The sequence below is a fragment of the Varanus komodoensis genome, unplaced genomic scaffold (genome assembly GCF_004798865.1).
Source record: "Varanus komodoensis strain SLA01 unplaced genomic scaffold, ASM479886v1 scaffold83, whole genome shotgun sequence".
Taxonomy (NCBI): Eukaryota; Metazoa; Chordata; class Lepidosauria; order Squamata; family Varanidae; genus Varanus; species Varanus komodoensis.
The window spans coordinates 1,077,633-1,104,536 of NW_025336520.1; the positions used below are offsets into that span (position 1 = coordinate 1,077,633).

A 26,904-nucleotide genomic window follows, 5' to 3' on the forward strand; every position below is an offset into this window, starting at 1 on the left:
CCCGACTGCCCTCTTCGCCGCGGCTGAGCCCAGCGCGCGCTGCATCAAGCCGGTGAAGCAGAAATGCGGGCAGCACTCCGCGTGCCCAGCCTGTTTCGTTCAGGCAGGATATCAGGTACAAAACAGGAACAAAACGCACTTAAAGGGCGGAAAAACCTCTCTGCAGTTCTCGATGCCTTTAGCCCCCCCTTCTGTTTTCCCGTTTATCTGCTGCAGGCAGTTCTTCCTGTGCTTTTGACTGTGAAAGAATTTGATTCACTCTTCATCTAAAATGTACTTTCTCCAGAACTTGCTCTGGCTGTTTGCAAGCTCGCAGTGTGCAGCGTTAGCGCGGTTTCCAGAGGCGCTCATGCAAAAAGCAACTGCTGGTCTCAGAGAAATTCCAGTGTTGTAAACAAAAACGAAAGTCCACCATCCAAAAGACCCATGAGTTAATTGTGCAAGAAAATGCTTTTAGTTTTCTAGTCCACATTCTCCTGGAGGCTGAGGGGTCAGGTTCCATACACAGTCAAATGTAAACATAAGTCAGCATAAGGTAAACATTTGGAATAAAGACCCCTGCTGAACTTTTGCACTGCTTGTATCAGTTCCCTGAAACAGTTTAATTTTAGCCACTAGAACTCACCCTGGGTAGGCAGGTCTGACAAGAAACTGATAATAGCTGGGCAATGATTATGCTTCCAGAGAAAGAACGAGTTCATTGGCCCGCAATTCTTGACTTCTCAGAAGGATGATATGTGGATGGCCATGGTCCAGGAGGTGAATCATGTCTCTATGATACAACAGTGTTTTCCAAGGCACCGATTACGCCAGACACGGTTTCTGACAGCCACAAGGTCTGATCATTGAACTGGCCTGATTCCAAGTTTTATTGCCAGGCAAAGGATGATGGGATTTGGGACCCAGTGTGCAGGGAGGGGAGGTTTACACCTTCCTTCCTTCCTTAACCAGGGTCCTCCCAGGAATCAACTGCCCACAGTAAAGCAGCACCCACCCCCCATTGCCTCCCATAGAATGATTTCTTTCTCTAAGCTTAACTGTCACAGGAGAGGAGATTTGGGGGAAGGCATGATAACCTGAGGAGAGGGGATAGTCAGCTCTTCCATCCTCAGGCACAATCTCTCTTGAAAATTGCCCCCATGTTGTAGGAAACAGGTTATTATGCATTTGGCGGAGAAAGTAGCCCCTCCTTCATAGTAATAGAATCGAATGAAGCTGGTTAGCCATCAGGATCGAAAAAAATACGGTACATGGTCATGAAGTCCTGCTTGTGGAGAGCTACCAAGATGTGGTGACTGCCATTGCCTCCGGTAGCCCTTTAGAGGGATTGGACAAAGCCCAGGAGGAGTTCTTATCCATGGTGCCAAGGTAGAGCTCCCATGTTCAATGGCAGGAATCCAGACACACACTGCTGGAAACAGAAGGCTAGATCTGATGCGTGCCAGGCTTAGCAAATGCTGGCAGGGTTCTTCAGACATTCTTATGAAAATCCAATGTAGTGTTCAATATTCAACCAATATTCAACCGAGCCCCATTATTTCAATGGATGTTTTATTCAGTTACAACCTCCACAGTAGATTTGCTTTAGAATCTTAACACAAGTAATTTACAAGCATATTGATCTGATTCCAAACCACATGACTTGATGGGTGAACAAACTTTGAGTCGTACGCAATCGTCATATCCCAAGTATCAACAAAAGCCACATCCAAATCCTGGAAAATATCCTTCAGTGCAAGGTACTGGGTGTAGCCATGGAGGTCCCCAAGCCGCTCATGGTCTACAGTCAACTCCCGGATGTTCTCTCCCTTGATCATGACTCGTGTGTCCGGGCTTCTGTGGAGAAGGCGCTGGATCGCTCTCCGGACATTAAGTGTCCTTCGAATGAAGAACTCAATGGGGAAAGGGCGGAAGTGCTGGCCGAGGGAAATGACAACAGCCGTGTTCTTCTCACCGGCCACCGTGTCGATATCCCGAGCGACGTAGCTGTGCTCTTTCACTGAGTACTCCAGGGAGCCAATGTACGGGTGGCCGTGCTTCTTCCACTGGATCTGAATGTTTCCCGCGATGTCCACAGCAATAAGCTTCTGGGGTTTCCCAAAGGAATGGGTGTCAAGGTACTTAAGCACTAAGTGGGAACAGGAACAAAATCAGAGACAGCGCTGTGGTCGTCTGATCTCTGCTTTGGGCTGTAGCAGGCACTGTTTTTTTATTTCGGTGCAAAAGCTTCCACCTGCTGTGTGACCAGCTGAGCTCACCCCTCCCCGGTTGGCATTTAATGCCAGTAATTTCTCTGAATGCAGCAAGCTTATTTTACAGGATCTCCCCTCACTGCAGAGACCTCCCATGCAGCCAGGGCAAACATCTTCCAGAAGTTGGCTCTCAGCGAGAGCCCTTCCACCCACCTGTCCATGGAATGGGTGCCCCTTTTCGTTCCAACAAGAACTTGACCAGGAGGATTGCAATGAGAAGAATACCGCCTACAGCCACCTGCTAGTCTTCCTTTAACTGGGGCCACTGAACTCTGCCACTTTTGCCTGGCACTGCTGTTGTCTAAGGCAAACCTCTAGAATAGTCTCGCAGCAATGGGATCGGTTATAGCATCCATTGATGCCATTCAGTCGAGCAGCTGCCCCAAGCCCACCAAAGACAGGCTGGAGAAATTATATGCAGAAAGGAATTCTGCATTTCAGGAATCGAGCAGATATATACGACAGGCACAATGCTATGTTCTGGTATCTCTAGGTCGAAACACATACCAGATATTCTGTCTGCAAAATTCTCCATCCATTGCCGTAGAGTCGAGTCTCCCATTAAGTAAATCGCCTTTCCTTTCAAGCAAGTGTAAATTTGTTCCAGGCTGTTGGAATTGTTCTTGTTGCAGAAAACAGGTTGCCACTGGTTCTGCCACACAAAGCCACTGGGAAATGGGGAGCGCATCCCAGCCCAACATTTGGTGCTTACCGTTGTCTTATTACCTGGTGAAAGAGAAACAAGCAATGAGTCACTAATGACAAATAGTGACTGCAGGATTGTGAAGGAGCTGCAGTGAAAGGACAGTGCAGATGGCTATTCAATGCCTGAGAAAACCAGGGAAGATCTTGGAGCCCCAACAGCAAAGGAGCCACTAGGTGAAGTTTCCACAGGTTCTACACCTGAGGAACAAGGTGTGGAGCATGACAGAAGCTGACTTATGGAAAGATTTTGGGATGGAATATCTTCGTCACCATGAAAAAAATAACCATCATGATACAATGTGGTATCCTGCTTACATAAAAAGAGCTATCCTAGTTACTAGTAAACTAGTAATGAGTAAAAGCATCAATAAAGAAGTAGCAGGGTTAATAAAAATATTTTTGACCATTTTCCCAAGCAGACGAATGATTGGGTTTAGGGGAAGAGCCTGCATTGCTAGGTTATCCTGGGCGTAGGGCAGTGGTGGGTAAGTCGATGTCCCCCAGATGTTTTGAGGTGCAATTCCAAGAAACTGCAGCCAGCCTGGCCATATCTGATCATGGGAGTTGTGGGCCAAAACATCTGGCAAGGCCAGAGTTGCCCACATCTGACCTTATAGAAATGGTGCCCCAGGTGCTACCCAAGGTGTGATGAAAACTGACAAGTCCAACTCACTTTCACAAGGTAAAACATGAATGTTCCCAAACGTCTGAGGAATTTCAACTCCAACATTGGACCTTAAAAAAAAAAAAAAAGATGGACGTTGAGGAAAAGCCAGACAGAATATTGCTCCAGATTCTTGGAAGAGAGCAGATTAGAAATTGCTCCCACAAAAAAAAAATATAAAATTTCTTGTTGTGAAAAGAAAATGCTAAATGTGTATGTATATGTAATTAAGAATTTACTGAGTGAAATTAGGTAATAATCATTAATTATATTAAAGGGAAGATATACAGAGGTGTAAGCAGGTTCACAATGAATTGTAGGTAGTGGATAACATTAATTTGCAAGGAATTTGCATGATATCTAATGAGCGAATGTCAGACAGAAATTTGAGGGGCGAAGTATTGCAAGAGTTGATGACTGGAGTCAAGCGTTAATTGAAGAATGGCAAAGAGTGAAAGTTGGTGATTTTATTGCCCAAAGACAGAAGTGGTTTTGGGATTTCCTTTCATCAGTGAAACAGCAAAAAGAGCACAGATGTCAAGAAGTTTGATATACATCTATAAAGAAAGAATAGATTTCGTTAGTTGTTTTTGAGAAGGGAGTTGTTTCCTATGTGATTTAAGCCACTTTGGAATGATTTAATTCTAAGGGATTTTTAAAAATTTAATCAAGACAGTGAATCTAAAAATATGCTGGACTGTCAGTTAATCAAATAACACTGTAGACACTGACTGGATTCACACAACCCAACAAGCAACCCTGTGTGGTCATCATAATTCACACATTTTACTGTGATCCGCCTGACCAATAGCCAAGTGGTTTTACTTTGTTACGGTTTATATCCTTCCTCAGTCCTTCTTCAGGTGACCTGCATTCCATCAGCCACTGCGCCCGAAATTCATCCGGAAGGTGCAGTGGCCGGAGTCGCTCCCGCAGTCGCAACTCTTTCCAGAGGGCTCTGGAAGTCGCGTGGCAGCATGGTGAAAATCAGAATCCTGAATTCGGACAACACAACCAACTGTGGTGGTGCAGAGAAACTATACAACAAACCATTGATTCTTATCATGGTTTCTAAAGGCCAAATTGCCGTGGTGAAATGGTATGGATTCAGACCATAGGGAAGACGAACAATGGTCAAACAAACAAGCAAGCAAGCCACGGCTTGCTTTGCTGTGTGAACCCAGCCACTGAATGAATAGACACAAGCACTGTGGTCCTTTCAGTTTCTTACTACAGACTCCACAGATCTGTAACTCTGTTAACAAAGTGAGTAGTCAAAGGCTTCCTAAATACTGCAACTCTCCATTGATAAAGCCCAGCAAAGTCCAGATGCATAGCTACTTATCCAGGGGGTTGGTGGTTTCATCCAACCCGATTCTCTCATCCAACCAGCCTTACGGAAAAGGAAGGCTTCATAAGACACAGCTGGCCCCATGCATCCAGAAGGAACACCATTTACTCCAGCTCTTACTGGGCGCAAGTGGGAACTTCATGCAAAGAGCCCAAGAAATACCCCAGAGCATTCCAGATGTGATGGAGTAGGACGTAACCTCCTCATTTCTTCGTGATCCCTTTTGCAGATGATTCCCAACATTCCGTCAGTCCTGCCTCCTCAGATCACGTGCTTTTATCAATCATGGGACAAGACTGTAATATGAGATCTGCAAGATGTGAAAGGCAACCTCCCCCTCCTGCTGTTTAAAAAGTATCTCAAGAACATTTCAAGCTCAGGAAGGGGGAAGGCCAGGCAGGGGAGTGGAACCGCTCACCCACTGCTGCTGATTTCAGCCTTCAAGCAAATGCCTGGATCAGCCGCGGAAAACAGAGAAACAGAGTGTGTCAGAAGGGGCCTTCCGGGCAACCAGTGAAGACAGAACAAGGCAGTAAATACCTGTCCAGAAGGCTCCGTTCCAAGTCTGTGAGATACGAGATGGGTGCGTTTTTGGACTTCAGGGAGAGGAAGGCTGCGCACGGGACCTTCTCTGGTTTCACGCAGTAGAAGGCCTCCTGGTCCCGCTCGTCTACATACTCACAGAGCTCTGCCTTGGCATCCATGGTGAAGCCACATTCCGTGAGGACGGACGATGTGCCATTTAGAAATTTGCCCGTGAAAGTGACTTTGTCGTAGCCTTTCTTCCTCGCTGCCCACAGCGCAGAAACCGCCTCGCTGGGGTGGATCAGCAAGAGCGAGACCTTGACATCACCCTCCCAAAAGAGGGTGAAATTGGCCAGGTACGTCCCGTTCCCATAGTCCTTGATCAGTCCGGACGCTGCGGCTTTCAGACCCGGGGAATAGATCCTCGCGCGTAAGAAGTCGCCTCCGTACTCCTTCCTCTTCCCCAAGTGGTCGAACAAGTCCAGCCGAACCAGCAAGTGCTCCCCAACACAGTAAGAGTCTTTCGGGCTCACAAGGGTGGCTTTGCTGCTCTTGGCACTCGTGGTGGTAAGCACGTCAGTGAATGTGACGCTGGGCATCCGCCGGTCCAGTTTGGCAAGGATGCTTTTAACATCACTTGCCTTGCCTTCGTCCGTTGGCTGAACCGTGTTCTCACCATCTTTAAAGAAATGTAAGTTGTTAACGTGGAATTATATAGAGTAAGACTTGTGGATTTTTATTGTTTATTGTACTTGTAAGTTAACCATCCACTAGAGCTTAAAGATTGGTGGTTAACCATGAACACCCAAGAAGTGGACCCATGACTCATTGCTCCTTTGTGAACTTTGGGGTGTTTGCTATTAAGAACCCATAGTTAAAGCTTAATATGGAGTTCACGGATCATAATGATAGCCCATAATTCAACAAAGACCCCAATTTAATGAAAATTTATACTCGGCACATACTCAACCTGTAGTGTGGGTTCTCAGGTGTGATCTGGGACATGGAATTTCCTTCACGCCTTAATAAACCTTCTCATCAAAGTGATGGACTTTTCCCCGATATTATTTATGGCAAACTCTTGATGTGCTTAGGACAATAGAAATGCAAGAGTGCTCACCAATGTCTCCAGTATTTTCATTCTTTTCTAGTCGCTTCCAGATGAGATGTCTGAAGACGTTAATCTGGAACATGGACCGGGAAAGACATCAAGAAACTGGGCAGGTTCAACCATGGGGACCAAGGGTTCATTTCTTTTCATGCTTACACAAAACAGCCAGTGAGTCCTGACACGGCTGAGCCAAGACAGCTGAGATAATCCTTCCCCACCTTTTCTTTCTTCCGCCCAGCACTCTGGTCAGGCCAGTGAGGCCAAGAGTGTGTGACTGGCGCAAGGTTACCCGTGAGCTCCATGGTTAAGAGGAGACAACAACCCTGACCTTTCAAGTTCCAGCCCAACACTAGAACAAGTATCCTGCACTGGTTTCCCAGTGGCCAAACCTTCTGGACTATCAACCATCACTAATAGCCTATGTTAAGGAAGACAGGGGGAAAGAAAGAACTGCTTCTTTATCACGTTGAGGAGCAACATTCCCTTCATGGGACAGGTGCTCAAGCAGGTGGTGGCTGGACAGCTCCAGGAACTCTCGGAGGAACTGGATCTTCTGGATCCATTTCAGTCCAGTTTCAGGCCCGATTTCGGGACAGGAACTGCCACAGCCACCCTGTGGGATGGCTTTTGCCAGAAGAAAGTCAGGTCAAAACCTTCTTTTCTCCTGCCCTATTAATCTTTTTGATGGTTTGATTTTATATCGGTTTTTATTCAGCTCGTGATTGAATGCCTGCAGTGGATTAGTATTCTGTTGTTGTATACTATTATTTCATTTTCTTTGTTATTTCATTTTTCTTCCCATCCTGCAGAAGTTGGCGACTTGTTGAAGAGCAACTTTTGCATGCTGTTCATAGCTGATGCCCTTTTAAAATCAAATGTGGGCAAAAGCTACTTCTCTCCATCTCTGTGATGAAGATCAGTTGGGACTGGGTTTTTTTAGAAAAGCCTGGTCCATTCTGATACTATCAAGACAAAAGATAAGTTAAACAAGGAATTGTTCCAAAATCCCCTTGGAATACAATCCGTTACTTACCTGAACAGAGCTTATGCATGAAGAACTGTTTTTATATAACTCCCAGTGGGGCTATAAAGCAATAAAGCCACCAAATCATCTACTAATGACTGATTAGGGGTTGATGGTTTTCCTCTTGAGCGTTTGCATGAATTGCCTGATTGTTGAAGGGAGAATGACGGGCCATTTCTTCCTTTCCCTCTAGGCTGAAATGGTTCGAGAAGAAGGCAAGGAAGCCATTGCTTTTAGGGACAGGTTTCAAGGGCTGCTTGGGAACTGCCCTGCGGAGTTTATTTTGAAAGTGGATTGTGATTTCTGGATGATCTTGTTTCTGGCAAAGGGGGAGTAGAGAACTTTGGCTTTTTCTCCTATTTGCTTTCCTTCTCTTGGAAGAGAAACATAAACAAAAAGTGACACACCTTAGATTTTCTTTAAACTGGTAAATTGTACTATTGGTGCCATCCGCTGGGCTTGGAGAAAACTGCTTTTGCGAAGGATTTGACTGGGAGAACAGAAGATTATATACTTAGCTAACTGAAGGATCCACTGACATTTGCAAGAGTTACTGGAAAAATACTAGGAGATCCTAACTCATATTAATTTTTGACTAATAAAGATATGATGAAGGGGGGGGTGAAAGTAGAGAAGATGGTAAATCCCATTTTTCAGATTGGATGGAGAGACCCTAAAAGTGAACTACAAACTTTTTAATTGAATAATGGTGGAAAGAGGAAGAAAATGCATAGAAAAACAGATTCACACAGACCAAACTGGATTTGTCCCGAAGTGATTAATGAAAGATAATGTCCACTTTGAGCTTAATGTTAATGAAATCTATGAAGGAGTAGAAGGAGAGGAAGCAGCAGTTATTTTCTTGGATGCGGAAAAATCCTTTGATAACTGGTCTTGGTCCTTTTATTGAAAACGCTCAAGTATTTAGACTGCTGGATTCAGGCAATGCATACCGAGCAACATGCCAAGATCCTTACAAACGGGGTGTGGGCCCTCTGGCCACTTCTGCAGCGCTCTCCTCGCAGCCACCCGATGGAAGCCACACAGCAAGTGGAGCGGCATCGCTGGCTTCACGATGGGGAGCCCCTTTCGCTCGCCGCAGCCTCCCCTCCTGCAGCCCCAGAGCCTGCTTTGCACAATGGTTTAGTCCACAGCCAGCGGCAGCAAAGTAAGTGGATCGGTTCGTTAGAGGCACTTAATGCGCAGCACTTTGCAGCTTCACAAAGCGGTTTCCTTAGGAAACCGGGCAAGGATTTCTGCAGAATTTTGGCAAAACTTCATACCTTGGTTTTCACTTGGATATAGCAGCTGCTGATGAGGATCACTCCAATGAAAAAGGCCAGAAACATGAACAACCTTCCAGGAGGAGCCAAAGACATTCCAGCCACCTCTCTGAAAAACACAGAGGTGTCGCCACCTTGGATGTCAGTCCATGACCTCCCCTCCCCACCGGCTCTATTAGCCAGTCTCCTTGGAAGGCATGCTCTTGGAGGCGTGGGCCTCAAGCTCCCTCTCCTCTGCAGTGAGCTGCCGCCCTGCACTCTGGTGGCCAGACCCCAAGGCTCCCCCTCCTGTGGCCGCAACCCCCTCCACGCACTGGGGAAGGCTTCTCCGGAGGGCTGTGCTGAGGGGCCCATCAGGTTGCACATTAGTGGAACAGCATGTTTCCTCAGATCGCCTGCATTAGATGCACAGCCCCACAGGAAGAAAAGTCCTTTCCAATATAAACTGGGCTTGCCTTCTGGGGATCTCTGTGGGCACTGGGTGGGACTCCGAGGCTGTGCTCTAAGTCACTGGGGGCACCTTCTTCCCGGCAGCACCCAGCAATGGCTGCTCGTTTCGGATGCCTACCGAGTCCTGCTCTCGATGGCTGGATTCCTCTGGACAGGGAAATTCACCTGGGCACTGAATGCGAGTGGAAGACGCACTGCTGAGACACTGCAGGAAGGACGCAGCCCCTGCAGTGCAACACATTTCCGAGGTGGAAAATCCTCAGTGTTTGTAACATCCGGGACTGGGAGTACTTTGCAAATGATCCCTTTTTCCTCAGGATCACTTGGAAGTCTAGTCCAGACTTTGCTGCTGCCCTTCTTTTCTACACTGCAATGCCAGGCATTCCCCACCCAAGTAAAGCTCTCCCAGGCCCCAAACAGAGGAGGGCCCCAGAGAGAGCCAGTGGAGAGAAAGACCTGGGGCAGACTGTCCATATCTCACACTCCCCGTTCGGTCTGGTGTGCCAGGCTTGGCTTTTAAGACAACTTACCCCAAACTCGAAGGCGGCTTTTTTCCCAGGCGTAGGAGGCCGTGCAAACGTAGCAGTCCCAGGGAGACCAGAGAGTGTACTTTAGTGTGACATTTGGGGACCAAAGTTCACTTTGTCAGCTGAACTACGGTGGGATTGCCAGGTGCAGCCTAAGTCAGAAGCAATGCAAAGCTGGCAGGGAGTGGGGGCCGGGGGAGCGAGCAGCGGGGCCCGAGGGAAAGAAGTGCCACGGACGTCTCTCCTAAGGGGCAAGACCAACAAGCGACTCATGGAGACCTTCATTCCTTTTCTGCAATACTGTTAAAGAACAATTCAAGCTTTGCTGTCTACAGTAATACAGTTGACTATATAAAAGGGACAGAGCTGGCACACAAACAAATAATAATTTATAAAATTAACCCGGATGATTCAAAAACACTGGAGTGCAAACTGGTTTTCTGTGGGAAAGGACATAGTTTAATATACAAGAGTGCTCCGAAATCCCACAGGGGGCGATTTGTGTTCCTATTACAGGCCCATGTTTGTGTAGCAGATGCACTTGGAAGCAGTCCTGAATTTTCCCAAGCCTTGCTTGGTGGTTTCATGCCCCACCAGGAATTCTTTTGCCTCTGCAAAAGAGCTGTTATACTTTAGAGAATATTTGTGTAAAACCATATTTCTCCAAAGGGTCATACAAGATTTATTCATTTATTTTTCTATTTAGAAGCTGCCGAACAGTGCAAAAGACCGTCTAGGTGGCATACAGTGGACAAAAATTAGAAATATACCACAGAACTTCATAAGCCATTATTAAAATATAAATAACAAATTAATAATAATCTAACAGGGTCATTCTAAGCGTGACACGGGGAGACAGGCACTTCCTGCGGCCTGCCCTGTTTCCGTGGCAACATGGCCCAGATCCCTGCCTGGCCACTGTTAAGGCAGGCCTCAGCCCACGCTGCTCATGGAAGGGCTGTAACCGTCACCGTGCACCGACAGCCACCATTCCCCTGCCCAAGAAAGCTCCACCACGGAGTGGCCCGTGAAGTACGGGTGGCTTGTGCGGGAGCCCAGAACCCCGAGGGGGACAGCAGCAGCCGGACGCCCGGTGGCAGTGGCCCTGCTCTGACATCGCCAGGCGGGTTCCCTCCAGACATGCTGGACGGGGGTGCCAGCAGTGCTGGTCACGCGGGACCTGGGGAGGTGCATGGGGCAGGCTGAGAGAAGGGGTTCCCCCACAGGAGGCAGCCCCCAGAGCAGAGACGTCGCCCCCAGGCACGATCGGTCTGCCTGTGTGGAGAGGAGCAGCCCCACGGTGGGCCAGCGGCACCTTCGGCACAGCTCTGGCATGGGTGCGGGAAAGCCTGCCTGGCTTGGCGGAACCGACAGCGGCTGCCGGCCAGGGCGAGGAGGGAAGGTCTTCCTGGGACAGGCACAGGACGGGTGGGGGGGAGCCAAATTCGCATCCCTGACGCCCTGCCCAGGTGCAATGTTCACGCCCACTTGTGGCCCAGTGTACCAGCCACCTGGCGGGAGATGGCCGTCAGGTGATGCAACGCCCAACCGGGCACAGGGCCCCCATTTGAAATGCAAAGCTGCCATTTCCCTGATTGAGATAGACTTGGCAAGGAGACATTTAGGTTCAAGCATTCCCGCTCCGCCCCATCTGTCCACATACCACCCCAAAAATCTTCTCCTTTAAAATTATCTCCCCTATGAATTGAAAGTTCGTACATTGGATTTGCTTCCGTGACTTAGCATATATAATTTAAAAACATGTTGATTTGATTTCCAATCACGTGATCTGGGGGGTGAACATCGCCTGTGGCGTAGGCGATCGTCATGTCCCAGGCGTCCACAAAGGCCACGTCCAACTCCCCAAAGACATCCTTGGCCGCGAGGTACTGGGCAAAGCCGTGGAAGTCGCTGAACCGCTCCTGGTCCACGTCCAGCTCCCGCGTGTTCTCCCCCTTGATGACGACGCGGGTGTGTGGGCTTCTCAGGAGGAGGCGCTGGATGGCCCGCCGGACGTTGAGCGCCCTGTGGACAAACAGCTCGATGGGGAAGGGGCGGAAGTGCTGGCCCAGGGCGACCACGACGGCCGTGTCTTTGTCTCCCGCAATGCTGTCGATCTCCCGGGCGATGTAGTTGTGATCCGTGGTCAGGTACTCGCTAGCAGTGACTAAGGGGTGGTTGTGCTTTTTCCACTGGACCTGAATCTTCCTGTTCATGTCCACAGCAACCAAATTGGGGTGTCTTCCAAATCCATGGGTGTCCAGATATTTGAGGGCTGAGGCAGGAATAGAGCTCAATCAAGACATGGTGTCTGGCAAGGATCCTGCACGGAATTACTGGGCTAAAGAAGCAGATACCTATCGGGGCAGCGCATCCATCCTGCAGATGTTCTCTTTGACCTTTGTGAAAAGCCCTCTTGACCGCTGGCTGAGAGAGAGATCTCAGCTGGCAAGGCAGTGTATCCAAACGGGTCTCCTAGCTTCAAATGAAGCTCTCCACCTGCCGTGGTTTTAGTTTGGATACTGCCTTGCGCCCCTACAATTAGAGGCACCCTAGTCAGAACCCCAGATTCAGATTTAGGGCGAGGCTGAGGGCACAGAAAGGATTTCGGATCACAGAAACAAAGCTGCGCGTACTTACACTTCATCGTCCTGGTGAGATACTCTATCCACTGCCGGGACGTGGAGTCTCCCAGCAGGTAAATCACCTTCCCTTGCAAGCAGGTGTAAAGATGATCCAAGGTGTTCAGAGTCTCCAGGGTGCAGGAAACTGGGTGCCACTGGTTCTGCAGGGCGAAGCCACTGGGAAACGGGGACGAGACCTTAAACCTGCATGGCTCCCTTGCTGTCGTCTTGTTACCTGGTAAAAGGAAACGAGCAACAGGCAATGATGACAAACGCTGATGATGGCACAATCCAGGAATCCCAAGACAGGAGAAAGACAGGAAGCATTTGCGGAAAGGTGCTGGGATGGAGCAGAGCCACAGAAGGCCCTTCGTGCGCTGGACTGGCATCCTGCTTCCACTCCAGGAACTTTCCCAGTGGCTCCTGGGAAGGGAGAACAGCAAGAAAGAGCGGAGAGCGAGAGAGCAGCCCAGCGTGCAAGCCCAAAAGGAGGGGAAGCCTCCGTGGTCCTCCAAGGGGACCGCAGTCCAGTCCGCGTTCCCAGCAGAGGCGGCGTGGAGGGAGGCAAGAGCAGAAAGGCCCCGGCTCTGCTTGGGCAACTCCAGAATGGCCTTTTTGTGCCGGGACCCGTTGTGGAATGCGGCCCTTCTGCGCTCCCCCTCCACTGCCCCGTGTCTTTCCTTTCTGGTTACTATCCATTTGGGAAGGAAGACCTATAGCTTTTTCTCAGCGGGTATCTGTTAGTGCCCGCGGCTGTCCACCTGGAAGCACCCAGGGCTGATGCCAGCAATGTGGGGGGACAAACAAAGGAAATCCAAGTCACTTTCGCAGGGTACCACACGGATGTCCTTGAAGGCCTGAGGGATCTCAATTCCAATGTTGGACCTTCAAAAGAAGGAGAGAAGGGTCAAGTGAGCACAGGAACACTCAGCATCTCAGCCAGCAATGGTGCCAGTGCCTTGCCACACCCGATACGCCCGTCGTCTGGCTAGATGTGTAACAGTTCCACTTCTAGTTCCACTTCTAGTTCCACTTCTGGTTCTGTCCTGCCTGTTCGCAGTGATCAGGACTCCAGACCCTGGGGGTCCTGGTCTGGCCTGGCAATGTGAGTGCTATGCTCGTATTGGAGGCTGAGGGAAGGCCATGTTGAAATGGCCCATGGAGCATCCCAGAGTGTCCCAACACAGGGCAAGGGAATGTCAGAGGGTCGGCCTGACAGAAACCAGGGGAACTGGCTTCCGCCTCTCGCTCCCGCCCACGCGCCTGCTGAGGAGGTGCTGCACCTTCGCGTGAGCATTGTTCCCCTCTGGAGCATGGCTGGTGGTGACGCATGAGAGGCCTCTCCTGCGTGCAGCACCCAGAGGAGGGTCTCCTGTCCCAGCAGGTCGAGTCTTCTCCTTTCTATCTGCATCCTCCCAGCAAGGGACGATTCGTCCTTCCAGGAGGTCTTCCAGGGACCTCACCCATGCTTAATTTACGTTGCTGACTTTTCATGGTCCATATGTATGTGTTTGCTGCAAATTTTAACTTGTTTTTATCTTGGAAAGCTATTTTGCATGACTCTCTTTTTCAACTGGGGAACCTGGAGAACCTTTTCTGAAATAAATAATAACACGATATAAGATAGACACTGCATTTCACCAACCAAATGCGGTGTGGCCACTGGGGTGATGTTTCACCTTGTATGCAGCTGTTCCCCCACATTCTCTCCTGAAACGCATCCTCTGAGTAGTGCCAGTCCACCTCAAGCTAGAAGGCAACTGTCCGCTGCTCTTTGCCCTTTGCTTATCTGCTTCTAACATTTTGCTGCTAAGTATTTTGCATATAATTCTAATAGATGCTCTTCTGGGCTTAAGCTTCACGCAAAGGCATAAGAGGCTGCTATAGTTATGGTTTGTCAAAAAGATATAAAGCAATTCTGGGCTTGCTTGGCATCATTTGATTGCGTGGCCCCATCTCAATGGCCTTCAGCTACCTGCAACCATTTCAGCCCTGGGATTTTGATCTCAGAAAGAACCCTTCCTTGGGTCTGAAGGCAGAAGGGGAAAGGAGCAAAGCTTTCTTGCTGCTGGGAAGGATGCGTGGCAGGGACATCCCCTCTCCTCGCTAGCTTGCTTTCCAAACACTGTCTGTGAACACCTTTGCAAGAAGTCATCTACTGAGGAATTCTCTAGGGTCTTCTGTTTGGCCAGGAGCTGAAAGCATGCACGGATCAGCACCCTCCTTACATGAAATTTTCCAAGATGGAACGGGAGAGTAATTACCGCTTTATAAGGCTCCGTTCCAAGTCTGTGAGATATGACATGGGCGCGTTGTAGGACGTCAGGGAGAGGAAGGCTGCGCACGGCACGTTCTTTGGTTTCACGCAGTAGAAGGCCTCCTGGTCCCGATCATCTAGATATTCACAGAGCTCTGCCTCTGTGGTTATGTTAAAAGTACATTTGGTGAAGACAGCTGATGCTCCATTTAAATATTTCCCCCTGAAAATGACTTTGTCGTAGCCTTTCTTCCTCGTTGCCCACAGCGCAGAAACCGCTTCACTGGAGTGGATCAGCAAGAGGGAGACCTTGACATCACCCTCCCAAAAGAGGGTGAAATTGACCAGATATGTTCCATTCTTATAGTCTTGGATATGCCCAGAAGCCGCGGCTTTCAGACCCGGGGAATAGATCCTCGCTTGTAAGAAGTCGCCTCCGTACTCCTTCCTCTTCCCCAAGTGGTCGAACAAGTCCAGCCGAACCAGCAAGTGCTCCCCAACACAGTAAGAGCCTTTCGGGCTCACAAGGGTGGCTTTGCTGCTCTTGGCACTTGTGGTGGTTTTTATATCAGTGAAAGTGACTTTGGGCATCCGCTGGTCCAGTTTTGCAACGATGTATTTCACCTCTTTGTCCTTCTTTGGCACCTCCTTCTTAGTCTGCTTTGTAGTTACTTCATTCGTTAGGCAGATTCTGCTCCCGGTATCTGCAGCTGAAATATTCTTGTTAAGATTGGAATACTTTGACATTCATCTGCATCCTGTATAGAAGCAACCCTATGGCCTTGGAGAGTATCCCAAGGACTGTAGGACGTTTTGGATTCCCCTTCCCCAAGTCATCAATGCTACTCAGACTTTGGGAGATTCCAAGATCTCCTCCTTCCGACAATCACTTTCCCAGCCTTTCTCATGGCACTGGTTTGCCAGCGTCAAGGCCTTGAAGCAGTCAGAAAGAGGTGGGGGAAGAAGAAGCCAAAGGCCGTTCTGCTTTCCCCAGCAGGACTCCCATGGAAAGGTTTAGAGGTTTGCTGAGTGGGGCGAACATCTAAAGGAGGCCGTGGCAGTCAAAATTACCTGTGTTATTTCCTGTATTGAATATCAGTAACCCAAGAATCTTGGCAGTCTTTTATGTTGGAGGCCTCCATTTAATGGGCAGCAATCCAATATGAATTGTGTCCCAACAAAACTTTTCATTGTAACTTATCATTGTAAGCCATTGTCAAACTTTGATAATTTATCAAAACTTATCATTGTAGGCCATCCTAAGCCTTCTCAGAAAGAACAGGATAAAAATGTTTAAATAAATAAACAAACTTGAATGTCAGAGATGCCTTTTTAATCTACCCAGCCAGCCATAAAGAAAATGGACTTTCCTCATTACAATAATTCATGTTGTTGGCGGTGTGTTTTAGTTTTCTTGACAGATTTTTTAAAATAATGCCGGATTTGGTTATGAAACTTTCTTACCAATGTCTCCTGTAACTTGCTCTGTTTCGATTTGCCTCATAAGACTTCTGAAGATGGTAATCTTGAGAAAGAAAAACAAAGAAATAATGACAAGGAGAGATAATTGTCCAGGGTGGGAGTGTGTTCCGTGTTCTCCACGTCCCAGGTTTCACTGCTGGCACCTCCAATTTCAACAAGGAGCAAGGTGCTGGCACGAACTCTGCCAGGCAAACGTTGAAGCACAGGAATAAGCGAATTATTGCCAGGACCTAGCTAAAAGCAACTTGCTCTGCACACGGGAAGCAAAGAATTCTCCCTGCTCCAGCTCGTGAGAAGGCAGCACACGTGAGAGGGGGTAAGAAAGGGAGTGAGAGAGCGTGTGTTTCGTGAAGATGCTGGAATGAAAATGGGAGGAGCACAGTGGGCAGGTGCACGGATGCGATGGCATGCGGGGCTCCGGGGTGGGCAAGCGGCATCTGAACTGGACTCCAAGGAGGACGGTGACAGAGCTGGGCCGCGACCCAAGAGGAGAGGGCAGAAAGCGAGCTTCTACTTCTTCCACTCCCACTATGCATTTTCAAGACAGCCAAACATACATTTTCAGTTTAATATTCAGTTGTCTTGGGCTCCCATTTCACTGGAAAGGCACATATATAGTTAATGATAGTCAATTTTATACACATACATGCATGCATGTATTTGCACACACCACTTTTCAGCGTATGAACTAATCGGATGCAGAAAACAGGCTGGGAACTTCTACCTTGATCTCCATTCGGTGGAAAGCATAGCTGAGGATGACAACCCCTGTGAACAAGAGGAGGAGCAGGATTTTTGGCTTCATCTCCGGAGCCACGGCAGATGCTCTTGTCACCCCTGCAAAGAGCACAGAGAATCCCCGTCACTGTGGTGGATTCCGGGCCCATCGCACACGCATATGGGATGGGATGGTGTCACCCAGACTCCAAACCCCAGGAGACCCCCGCATTTAGTTCCCTTGGCTGTTTGGAGCAAAGCGCTCTGACTCGCATCTTCCACGCTGACGTGCAGACTGGAGTGCAGCCATCCCTGGACGGAGCATTTTTTCAAAGGCTTATTTATTTATTATTTACCTATTCGATTTTTCACTCGCCCTATTAGCCATGAGGCTCCCTGAGTGGGTTACAAACAAAATGACGCCATCACTATAAGTGCATAGGAGACCATATAAGAAAACACTAAAAACACAGTATTGCAATCTAATCACTGAACAGTTAAAAGCACACCGAGATCACACTGAGCAGGTTTCGGCAAGGGGCGGCATAGAAATGTTATAATAATAATAACCACAATTACGCAAAAGGCAAAACCATGCTCTAGAATAAGATGTACCTCTTACAAACCATTAATATCAATCTAACAGTTAAAATACTGGGAAAATGAAAGGGTATTTGCCTGCTGCCAAAAAAAAAAAAAAAAAAAGGCAAAGAGGAAGCCAGGGAAACTTCTCTGGGAACTCATTCCAGGTCCAGACGCTTCTTCTTGTGGTCACCCTCCATATTTCCTGAGGAGGGGCTCCCTCAGAAGAGCCTCTGAGGACAACCTCATGTCTGTTGGACTGCCCCATCGACATGCTTAATGAGACAAGACTTCTCCGTGCAGAAGCCATGCTGATATTTCGTTTCGTGTTCGCTTTGCTTTGCTTTGCATTTTATTTTGTTTTGCTTTGTTTTCAGCAGGGCTTGTCTCTCCATCCACTTACTGATTCTATCTGTAATAATGCTTTTGAGAAGTTTGCCCAGAACAGATGTTAAGATAAATGACCTGTAATTTTCCAGTTCCTCCTGGATCTCTTTTAAAACTTGGTGTTACATTGGCTGCCTCCAATCCTTTGGTACCGGGCTGATTTTAAGGATGTGTTAATTATTTTGGTAAGAAGATCGGCAATTTCATGTTTGAGTTCTTTGATAACTGTAGATCGATACCATCTGGATGGAGTGACTTGCTCACTTTCAGTTTCTCAGGCAGGTGGAGAATTCCATCTTTTGTCGCTAGTGTCTACCTGAATTCCTCAGACTCCCTTCCAGAAGAAAAATATTTGTTCTGCCTCTTCCACTGCAAAGACTGACCAAAAAACAAAAACCAAAAACCTGAAAGTCATTCCATTTCTCTGGAATCTCCTTGCCCCTGCTTTAGTGCTCCTTTAATTCCATTATGATCCAATGACCCAATTCCTTCCTTAGCCACTGCCTTTCTTTCGATACAGTCAAAGAATGCTTCAGCGTTAGCCTTGATAGCACTAGCCACACGCTCCTCAGACCGTTCCCTTGTCCTCCGAGTGCCTCCTTGTATCTCCCCCGCACGACCCGTCTGCTCTTTTCCTTTGGGCAAGACTTCCATTTTTTGAAGGAAGCGTTCTTCTCCCGAATAGCCTCCTTGTACTAGCGATTTCCGGGACTTTGTGCTACCTTTTCTCACTTGTGGTATGCATATCATAGTGTTTTTGAAAAATCTCCAAGTGCTTTGAAGCAATTTGATCTTCTCAATTCCCCTCTTCAACTTCTTTACTAGTTCCCTCAGTTTTTAGAGGTTTCCTCTTTTGAAGTCAAACGCGACTGTGTTCAACCTCTTTGGCAGTCATCCACCGAACTGTCTACTGCATCTGATGCTAGCACGGTCTCTGTTGCATCATGGCTCAATAACATTTACGTCCTGGATCATGTCCTGGGCAAGCCCGCCTAGGATTGAATCCAAAGTTACCTTCCCTCTGCTTGGCTCTATGACTGACTGCTTTACACAGTCATTTATGACATCAAGAAATCTAACCTCTCTGTCAGAACGGGCACATGCATTATCCCGCAATGTGTGTGTAGCTGGAGTCCCCCATTGTTACAGCAGAGTAGGACCTCTGTACCCCCAAGGGATGGGCTCCAAGTCCCCCAGCGCATGCTTGAATGTGCGGATCGTAGCAAACTCTATATACTGTGCAGTCCATCCTCCACATTTGTGGGTGTTACGGACACAGGAGCCCTGCAAAAGTGGGAAAACCACAAGCATATCTAGGGACTCTGTCTGGGGATGCCTCACTCTTGGTCTCGGGACGAGCCAACTTCACTTATGTGTTTTGTTGCTCAGTGGCACAAAGACTCTAGAAATATTTGTGGGGTTTCCTCTTCCACGGGGGTTCCATGACTCTAATCCCTGCAAGTGTGCAGGGCCACGGCCAACCACGGCTACGGGAAACCATGTTAACTGATGGTCCTACCTGTGCCGCTTGGTGGGGGCCTCCCTGGATTCGTTTCCCGTCGCAAGATCACCCTGAGCATCCTGGACTGGGGAACAATAGCAGGCTCCTCGGACTTAGTTAGGTTTGGAGCCAGGGATTCTCACTGATGTGGCTCCTGTGAAGGAGTCCTTAGATTATCAAGCCTACCAGACTCTCTGCCCTCCTTAACAAGGCAGGCAACGCCTCCTCAGCTCCCCTCCCTCCTTCCTATGCAGTTTATATCTGGAGAGACAGATTAGTGATCTGTGCATAAGAACATCTGTGAAAGCTTGCCTTTGCTGCCATCTTTTGGTTTTTAGGAAGGCTCACTGCTGCCCAAATTCTGCTGCTCTAAATTCCTGAATTTATCATCATCATCATCATCTTTTTTTAATGAAGCTGCAAGTGTTTTCTAGAAAGGAAGCCTACTAAATGGTTAACACTTGATACTGGGTGTGCTAGCACCCAATAATGGGTGTGTCAACCATTGTTGGGGCATCACTCTTTAGCTACAAGCACTGGGAGGTGGGAAGAGGCGAGGTCCCCGCCACGTGAACGGGAACGGGAAGAAACTTGGCCATACGCTCCACATCACGCCTCCAGCTCTCCAAGGGCCAGAGACTGGTCGGCTCTCCTCAGATGAAAACCGGACTCTGGGGATCGCTGCTCTTCTTCGGGGTGGGGTCAGCTGTCGGCACACGAGCGAGCACCGTAAACAAAGGTGATTCGGTAGACGAGAAGCCCCCAGGGCAGCCTTCCGCCGGTGGGGCAGGAAGCAAGGCCCTCCGGATGCTCTTGCTGCCCCTCACCAAGCTTTCAGAGGGACATTCTGGCTGCAAGCTTCTCCTGGCTGCTCGGGGCTTGGCAGAGAGGGGCAGGTGGAATGGAGAAGCCTCGCTCCAGGCCAGCCTCTGAGAAGAAGCCGGATGGGCAATTCCCAGGAGGGGTTCGGACCGAAGAGGCTCTCAGAGGCAGACGAGGTGGGTGCGGCTCTTGACCCCACGACGCAACTTTGGCAGAGGAGGGTGGCGTACAGAGAGGGGGGGTGCTTGTTTCCCAAAGGGCCTGCTAGAAAGCATACTCATCAGGAGAGTTCCTGGAGGCGAGCAGTAGACCGGCTTCTGCAAAATGCTCTGCGCATGCTCAAGGTTCCTCCTGGCTGTTTGTGCTTCTGGAAATGCTCTGAGCAATAAAGACTGCTCGCAAGAAGGGTCTGCGGCTTTGAACGTGCGAGGGAGGAAGCCTTGCTCACAGCACACGCCCCGGCAAGAACTCGGGGCCATGGGCTCTCTGGTGCTGCCCCCACCCCTTTCCCTGCCATCCTCTTCACTCGCTTCCCACTCTGGTGCAGACACTGGTGACGGTGCGGAAGAGAAGCAGGGGAGTTCCCGCGTTCTCTGCCTGCCAAGCGAGCAAGCCGGATCCGTGACAAGGCAGAGGAGCCCCACAAAAGCAGTCGCTGATGAGCGCCATGGGAAGGCTGTTCACAGGGCACAGGGAGCACTGAATTTCCAACTGGCACAGTACACAGGGGTCAATTGTCTCTGCTGAACACAGCTGTGTCAATAAGACATTTCAACAAATCCTGAGAATGGCTTGTCCACCACCATGTGGTGCTCACTCTTTTCCATGGTGCTTATTTACACGATTCAGCCGGGACCCATAACCCTGGCCTCTCTCCCACAGAAGGAAGCGGGGCACACTCGATCTGTGTTCGTTGGACTGGATTCTGTATTCACAGCAGTATTTTGGATGAATGCTGAACGTTCGAAAACTCCGTTTCATTAAAAAAAAACTATTTGCAGGGAGTACATGTCAGTGTTGATAAGCTGATTGAATGAGGCCATGACAGGAAGGCTTAGCAAAACAAACTCGATTTAGTTGCACAACATTTGTAGAGATGCTGAGAAAGAACAGGTGGAGCGATACTTTGGTGAAGGTGCAATTTCCTGCCACGGCTGTCCCCAGCAAGGCTTCTCCGGTGCAGAGCAGGTTGGCCAGCTTCGCATGAAGGCCCTTGGGACTCACCCGCTTCTCTGTCCCAGGCACGTGCCACCCCAATCATCCTCCAGAAGCAGCCACGGCTTATGTCTCTTCGCACTGAAACCCTGCTGGTTTTCCTCGTGCAAGGAAGCCGAGGCAGCTCCTGTCCGTGTTCGCCTCACATCAATCCTGCAGCTGGCCCAGGCACCCAGTGGCTCTCCCTCCCAAGTCCTGCACAGCCCTCTTTCCATCACACCGCACTCACCCAGCGCCGCGAGATGACTGCTGAACGGCCAGACACCTCTTGGCATGCCCGGGCAACCCCACTCACTCTCTCTGCAGACGATCGTGCCGCCTCCAGCTGTTTCCAGACGGACTCCATGCCCTTGCAGCGTCAGTGTGATCGCTGCATTTCCTGCCCTGCTTCAGCCGGCTGGCTTCCCCATGCGGCTGGCAGGCCTCGTTCCCGGCTCTTGGGGAGCAAGATGCTGGATGCTCAGCCAGGTTGCTCTCTCCTGCCTGCACGCAGCAGAAGCTGCGATCCAGCAGGGCTCTGGAGGGCTGCTTGTCCTGTGCAGACTTCAAGGAGTTTCCCTCCCTCTGGGCCGTTGAGGAGGAACTCGAGTCGCAGAAATCTGCATGGGCAGGCGAATGTGCGCCTTCTGCCACACACAGCGCAGCCTGCAGGCAGCCGAGGGCTGCGAGGAACGGGTCTCTTCCGATCATAGAACCTAAGCAGGGAGTGTGCAGCAGAGGTGCCGAGCCAGACCCGTCCCCGGTCCATCCAGCCCAGTTTTGCGGGCACGGACTGGCAGTGACCACTGCAGGCGCTTCTCTGAGGGGGTGGCCGCCTTCAGAAAGGGCTGCTTCCTCAGAGGCCCACACAACGCCGGGAAGCTACAGAACCCTTCTGCCACATCTCCCGCACGAGATCACACTGTGCAAAGGAGTAGTGCATCCGCCCCTGCACGCTTTTCGTTGGCCCTTGCGCTGCAATGTCTCTGTAGACCTTTTCTGGCTCTTTGAGGAACCAGAAGACTCCCTCCCTCCTAGGCTGGCCATCTATTGCATTTTTACAGAAGAAGGAGGTCCCTGTCATTGCTGATCTGCTCATGCTCTGAGTGGGGATACTGGGTGATTTCTGAAGACAAGTTAAGCCAAATTGGAGATGGAATGGGAGTAACTGAAAGAGAATTTAGTGGAAGAGGAACTCTCTGGGGATGCAGCTTGAAGAATACGATGTGATTCAGGAGGAACGCCGCCCTGAGAGCTTCAGCTACAGGCAGTGCAGAAATGCAATAAATATATAATAATAAAAAATAGCCTTCGTAAAATTTAAATTCTTTGCACAAGTGCATATAAATCAGTATTTGCAATAAGTTGCCTCTGGGCCGAATGCTGAATTGTTAGTGCAACAAGCAATGCCTCTGAGTTTAGAAATGGGTGTATAAATTGGACTTGCCTCCATAAGAGCAAATCAATCATTGGCTGAAATGTTCTCTGGATGCCAAACCCAGCCCAGCCATAAGGACCTGCCTGCTTGCATGAACACACCACAGTTTCTGGCCCAAGTATGGTCATGGCAGCAATAAAACTGTTACACCGAAGGTCTTCAAGAGAAATAAAGGGAAGCAAATATTTGTGCCAGTTCCTTGGAGGTAGCTAACCAAGAAGCACAACTCCAACAGCTTCACTTTTGCCCACATTTTTTAAAATCCCAAGTTCTTTCCATCTCATTTATAATGACTTTTGCAAAATGTGAGGTGTCCTTCCTTATCAAAAAACGAACAGCTCAAAGCTTCCTATATTGGATTTCTGTCTCTCAGGAGAGCAGGAAATACTCACTTATGACTATTCGTTGGGGCTGTTTGCATAGATACACCCCAGTGCAGGCACACACCCATACTCAAATGACAAATTTGCCCACTATTAAAAAAAAAAGGTGGAAGGCACACGGTGGAGTTGAGTGACAAGCCAACCTATCCACCCTTGTTTGCTTAACCAAAAACCTTCACAAAGCACATAGAAAAGAACAATCCTACCGTGAAGGGTCCAATCAAGTTACTTCCACCGCTAATATACATGATTACATAGAATTCCATCTCGTTTTAAAAGCAGCCATCGCAAAGAACCAAATTTGATATGTATCTTACTTATCAGCATAAACAGGCATGTAGTTTCAGATTCTGACCTCTCAGGGGAAGGAAGAAAAAGGTCTCCAAGGACTGGCCTTTACAGCCATCCCCACCTTTTCCTGCTCATAAATGCCAAGAGGTTGCCGCACAATCCCAGGTGTGTTTAGACAGGCAACAGAGTCCCACTGCTCTCAGATTCCTGGGTGTTGGGGTTTGCAGCCAAGATGTGGGTGGCCAGAGAAAGGACGAGAGCACCCAGCCAACAGACCCTCAGGCAGCAGAGTCCAAAAGCACATTTGCTGAAAGCCCAAACCGTGGCCGTGGTACGCGGAGGGGTCAGGGACTGAAGAACGCACGAGGGCAGAGCAAGCCCAGGGTCAGAGCCAGGACGACAAGCAGGGTGCAGGCACCTTGGGCAAGGAAACAGGGCAGGAGACGCCGCAGGGCGGGATGCCCAGCCAGGCGAGAGGTGGGCACAACAGCTGGGCAGGTGCAGCCAAGCCCTGCAGCTGGAGGCAACCGGCACTTCCACGGCCAGTTCTGGGGAGAAGGGCTGGCTCTTAGGTGGCTTCTCCCCAGGGCTCCCAGCGGGTGCTCATCCGTAGTCTGAGAGCTCCAGCAGGACCTGGGACCAATCCTGCACATAAATGGGAGTGGCTGCCCTGGCTCTGGCCACCAGGACAGCCCAGACCCTGACACTGGGCCAGCTGGGGGGGGGCGGGGGGCACTGGCACCCGTTGGTCTCTTTCTATCTAAGCATCCACAAGGAAGCTTCCTTGCAAGCAAGAAATCACTTGAAAAGGCAGCTTGTTCAAGTTCTTCTTCATATAGGAAACGCCACTGAGAGGGATGCGCCCCTGAACTGCCATGCCTCAAAGAAAGCCCCCGTTTGCTCAGTGCTCCACATTCCAGCTGCAGGATTCATTGGACGCCATACCCATAATCAGCATTCTTACCCCTCCAGGGTCAGCTGCCCCATGACTCAGCACAGTGCATAATCCTCAAAAGTCATTCTATTTTTCTTTGCATCTTATTTATTTATTTAGAAAATTTCTATGCCGCCCCATTCGCCGAAGCCTCGGGGCGGCTCACAAACATAAATAACTTCAATTAAAATAATATAAATTAACAGTATAAAGCAAGTCGCCCTGGCCAATGAATAAAATAAATAAAGACTATTAACAGTTAAAATGACATTTGAATAAAAAGGTCTTCGCCTGGCACTGAAAAACAAATAACAACGGCGCCAGGCGGACCTCTCTGGGGAGTGAGTTCCATAGATCTTCTGGGCTCTGGCTGTTGCTGAAAGTGAAGCTTGGTCATGCGCTCACCTCTGGTTCTCTCTCAGCAAGTGCATATGCAGCATCTTGAGTACCCCAACCCCAAAAGAAGAAAAGCCAACTTTGAGCGGGATCGCCACGGCCTGGGGCAAACCCGGCCACCAACTCACGAATCCCCTAATGTTGCACTGCCAACGCCATCCAGGACCATCTCCTCCTGACTTCCCTCCTCAGTGTTGCCTTCAAAACAAATCCACAAAGTGTGCCTTCATTTTTCCACAGCTGCGTTGCCTGGAAACCTCAAGTCTAGTGGGGATAAGCAGAGCAAACTATAAACTAGGAGGCAAATAATGCTTAGCAGAGAAATGGTGTCAGATTTAGGGGTTGAGAAGTTAGGCAGCTCTGACTCAACCAAAACATAGTACTTTAGCAGAATTCTTTCTAAATCTACCTTTAGAAAGAAACCTTTCACCTTCCCCTACAAAATTACAATGAAATCAAAAGGTCTGTTTGACAGACCCATTCTAGGTACATGATGTGTTTTTCTCACAGGGGTAACGCAGCGGGTGACTGTCTCCGGTTTCTGCTACGTAACTGGGAAATGCATTCATTCTCTTTAGGGCTTTGTCTTTTTTAAAACAAAACCAACCTAGAGTTTCTTCCGCTGCTGCAGTAATGCTGCATTTCACCTTTAAGCTAAAGGAAGGGCATCCAGTCCACCCTTAAGACTTCAAAATGGTTTCCTTAGAGATTAGCCTTGGATCTGCAATCGCTCACCTTCCAGTGGACAAACCATCATGGACCGTCCTTGATCAAACAAACTCTTTCCTCTGAGAAGAGCAAACATTGTTGCTGCAAAGGTTCGGGTTATGGGGTAGCGTAGAAGTTGAAATAAATATGCCGTCCAGAGACTTTTAGTATTGGGACGGCATATGAAACTTTAATCATAAAATATAATTATTATAATAATAATTATAATAGGGTGCAACAAACAAACCAGCCAACAAACAGAGGGTGTAAACAAAACTGTTGCCAACACGAGGCTCGCAGGAAACTGCTCTGTTCAAAGGGGTGAAAGGGTGGCGGGGAGACGGCTGGTTGCTATTCACAAACTGGACGATGCAGTGCCTGTACTGGGGCCCTACAAGCTGGGGGGCTGAATGACACCCCTCGCCCCACCTCAGAGCCCCACGACGTTCTTCTCGATGACGGGGAAAAGAGAAATGAACTCCCCCCACTGCACAAAGCAGGCCGCTGCTGCACTGGTGAAGAACAAGGAGGCTAGTGACTCTGAAGCTACCGGGGGCCACCGGGGGAGGGGAGGGGAGGCAAGACCGAAAGGCTCGCCTGTGCCCGCCAGCCACATCACACTCCCCTCCCACGAAAGCACACCCCACCTCAAAGAATAAGCTCGGAGGGCCACCCGCAGCCCCACAACAGGCTGAATCGGGAAGACCCCATGCAGCGCCCACGCCCCACCTGGGCCTCCCATGCGTCCCGCATGCAGGACACGCACCTGCCGGCCTGCAAAGAAAGTTCCAGCAGCAGCTGCAGCGGTGGGAAGCGGCAATGGCGGCGAGGCGGCTTCCCTTCTCCGTCGTGGCACTCAGCCTTGCCACCGCCGTCCGAGGCCAGCGGCTCGCCCTTCCGGAGTCGATGCAAAGGTCACAAGCGTCTGCGCCCATAAAGGATGAGCAGCTTGAAGGAGACAAGCTGGGACAGGCCACCCTTAACCCGAACGAGGAGGAGGGCCAGGCGGCTGAGGCAGCAAAAGCCGAACACTGCACACTCTATGGGAATTTAAAAAAAGAAGGAACGTCACCCTGGGAAAAGGCGGCAGTCGCCACAGGGGGATCCGAAGTTATGCTACTCCTGAAGAAGAAACAATGAAAATCTCAGACCACTTCCAGATACTCAAGGACAAGAAGCGAGAACCTGGAAATGGAGGAACGGATGGGTGCATTAAAAAAAAAAAATTAATAAAAATCGGCATTGCTTATCTGGTGTTCCGTGATCGAGAATAACACTCCCTGTTTTATTGGAGTC

General features: G+C 49.3%; 1 protein-coding gene across 5 annotated transcripts; it reads right to left on the minus strand.

The window, feature by feature from the left end:
* Nucleotides 1-1,534: 1,534 nt before the first annotated feature.
* On the minus strand, nt 1,535-26,615 carry LOC123036835 (NXPE family member 4-like). Of its 5 annotated transcripts, none has more exons than XM_044456312.1 (8): nt 9,896-9,973; nt 9,484-9,530; nt 8,916-9,024; nt 6,618-6,681; nt 5,513-6,176; nt 3,631-3,692; nt 2,760-2,978; nt 1,535-2,128 (listed from the first exon to the last, which is right to left on the minus strand). In XM_044456312.1, the coding sequence occupies exons 3-8, from the start codon at nt 9,009-9,011 to the stop codon at nt 1,593-1,595; spliced, it is 1,641 nt and encodes a 546-aa protein (XP_044312247.1). In that variant the 5' UTR covers nt 9,012-9,024; nt 9,484-9,530; nt 9,896-9,973; the 3' UTR covers nt 1,535-1,592. The 5 variants fall into 5 exon arrangements, with proteins under 5 accessions (XP_044312247.1, XP_044312246.1, XP_044312243.1 ...); XM_044456311.1 differs by having other exon boundaries at nt 9,484-9,590; XM_044456308.1 differs by having other exon boundaries at nt 9,484-10,111.
* Between the last annotated feature and the right edge of the window lie 289 nt (nt 26,616-26,904).

Coding starts and splice junctions, on each gene's coding strand:
- LOC123036835 (XM_044456308.1), bottom strand. CDS start 9,839: ATGGACAGTCTGCCCCAGGTCTTTCTCTCCACTGGCTCTCTCTGGGGC. Junction 9,025..9,483: donor GCCATCGAGAGCAGGACTCG/GTAGGCATCCGA, acceptor TGTGTTTTTCAG/AGAGGTGGCTGGAATGTCTT. Junction 2,979..3,630: donor TCATGTTTTACCTTGTGAAA/GTGAGTTGGACT, acceptor CTCTTTCACCAG/GTAATAAGACAACGGTAAGC.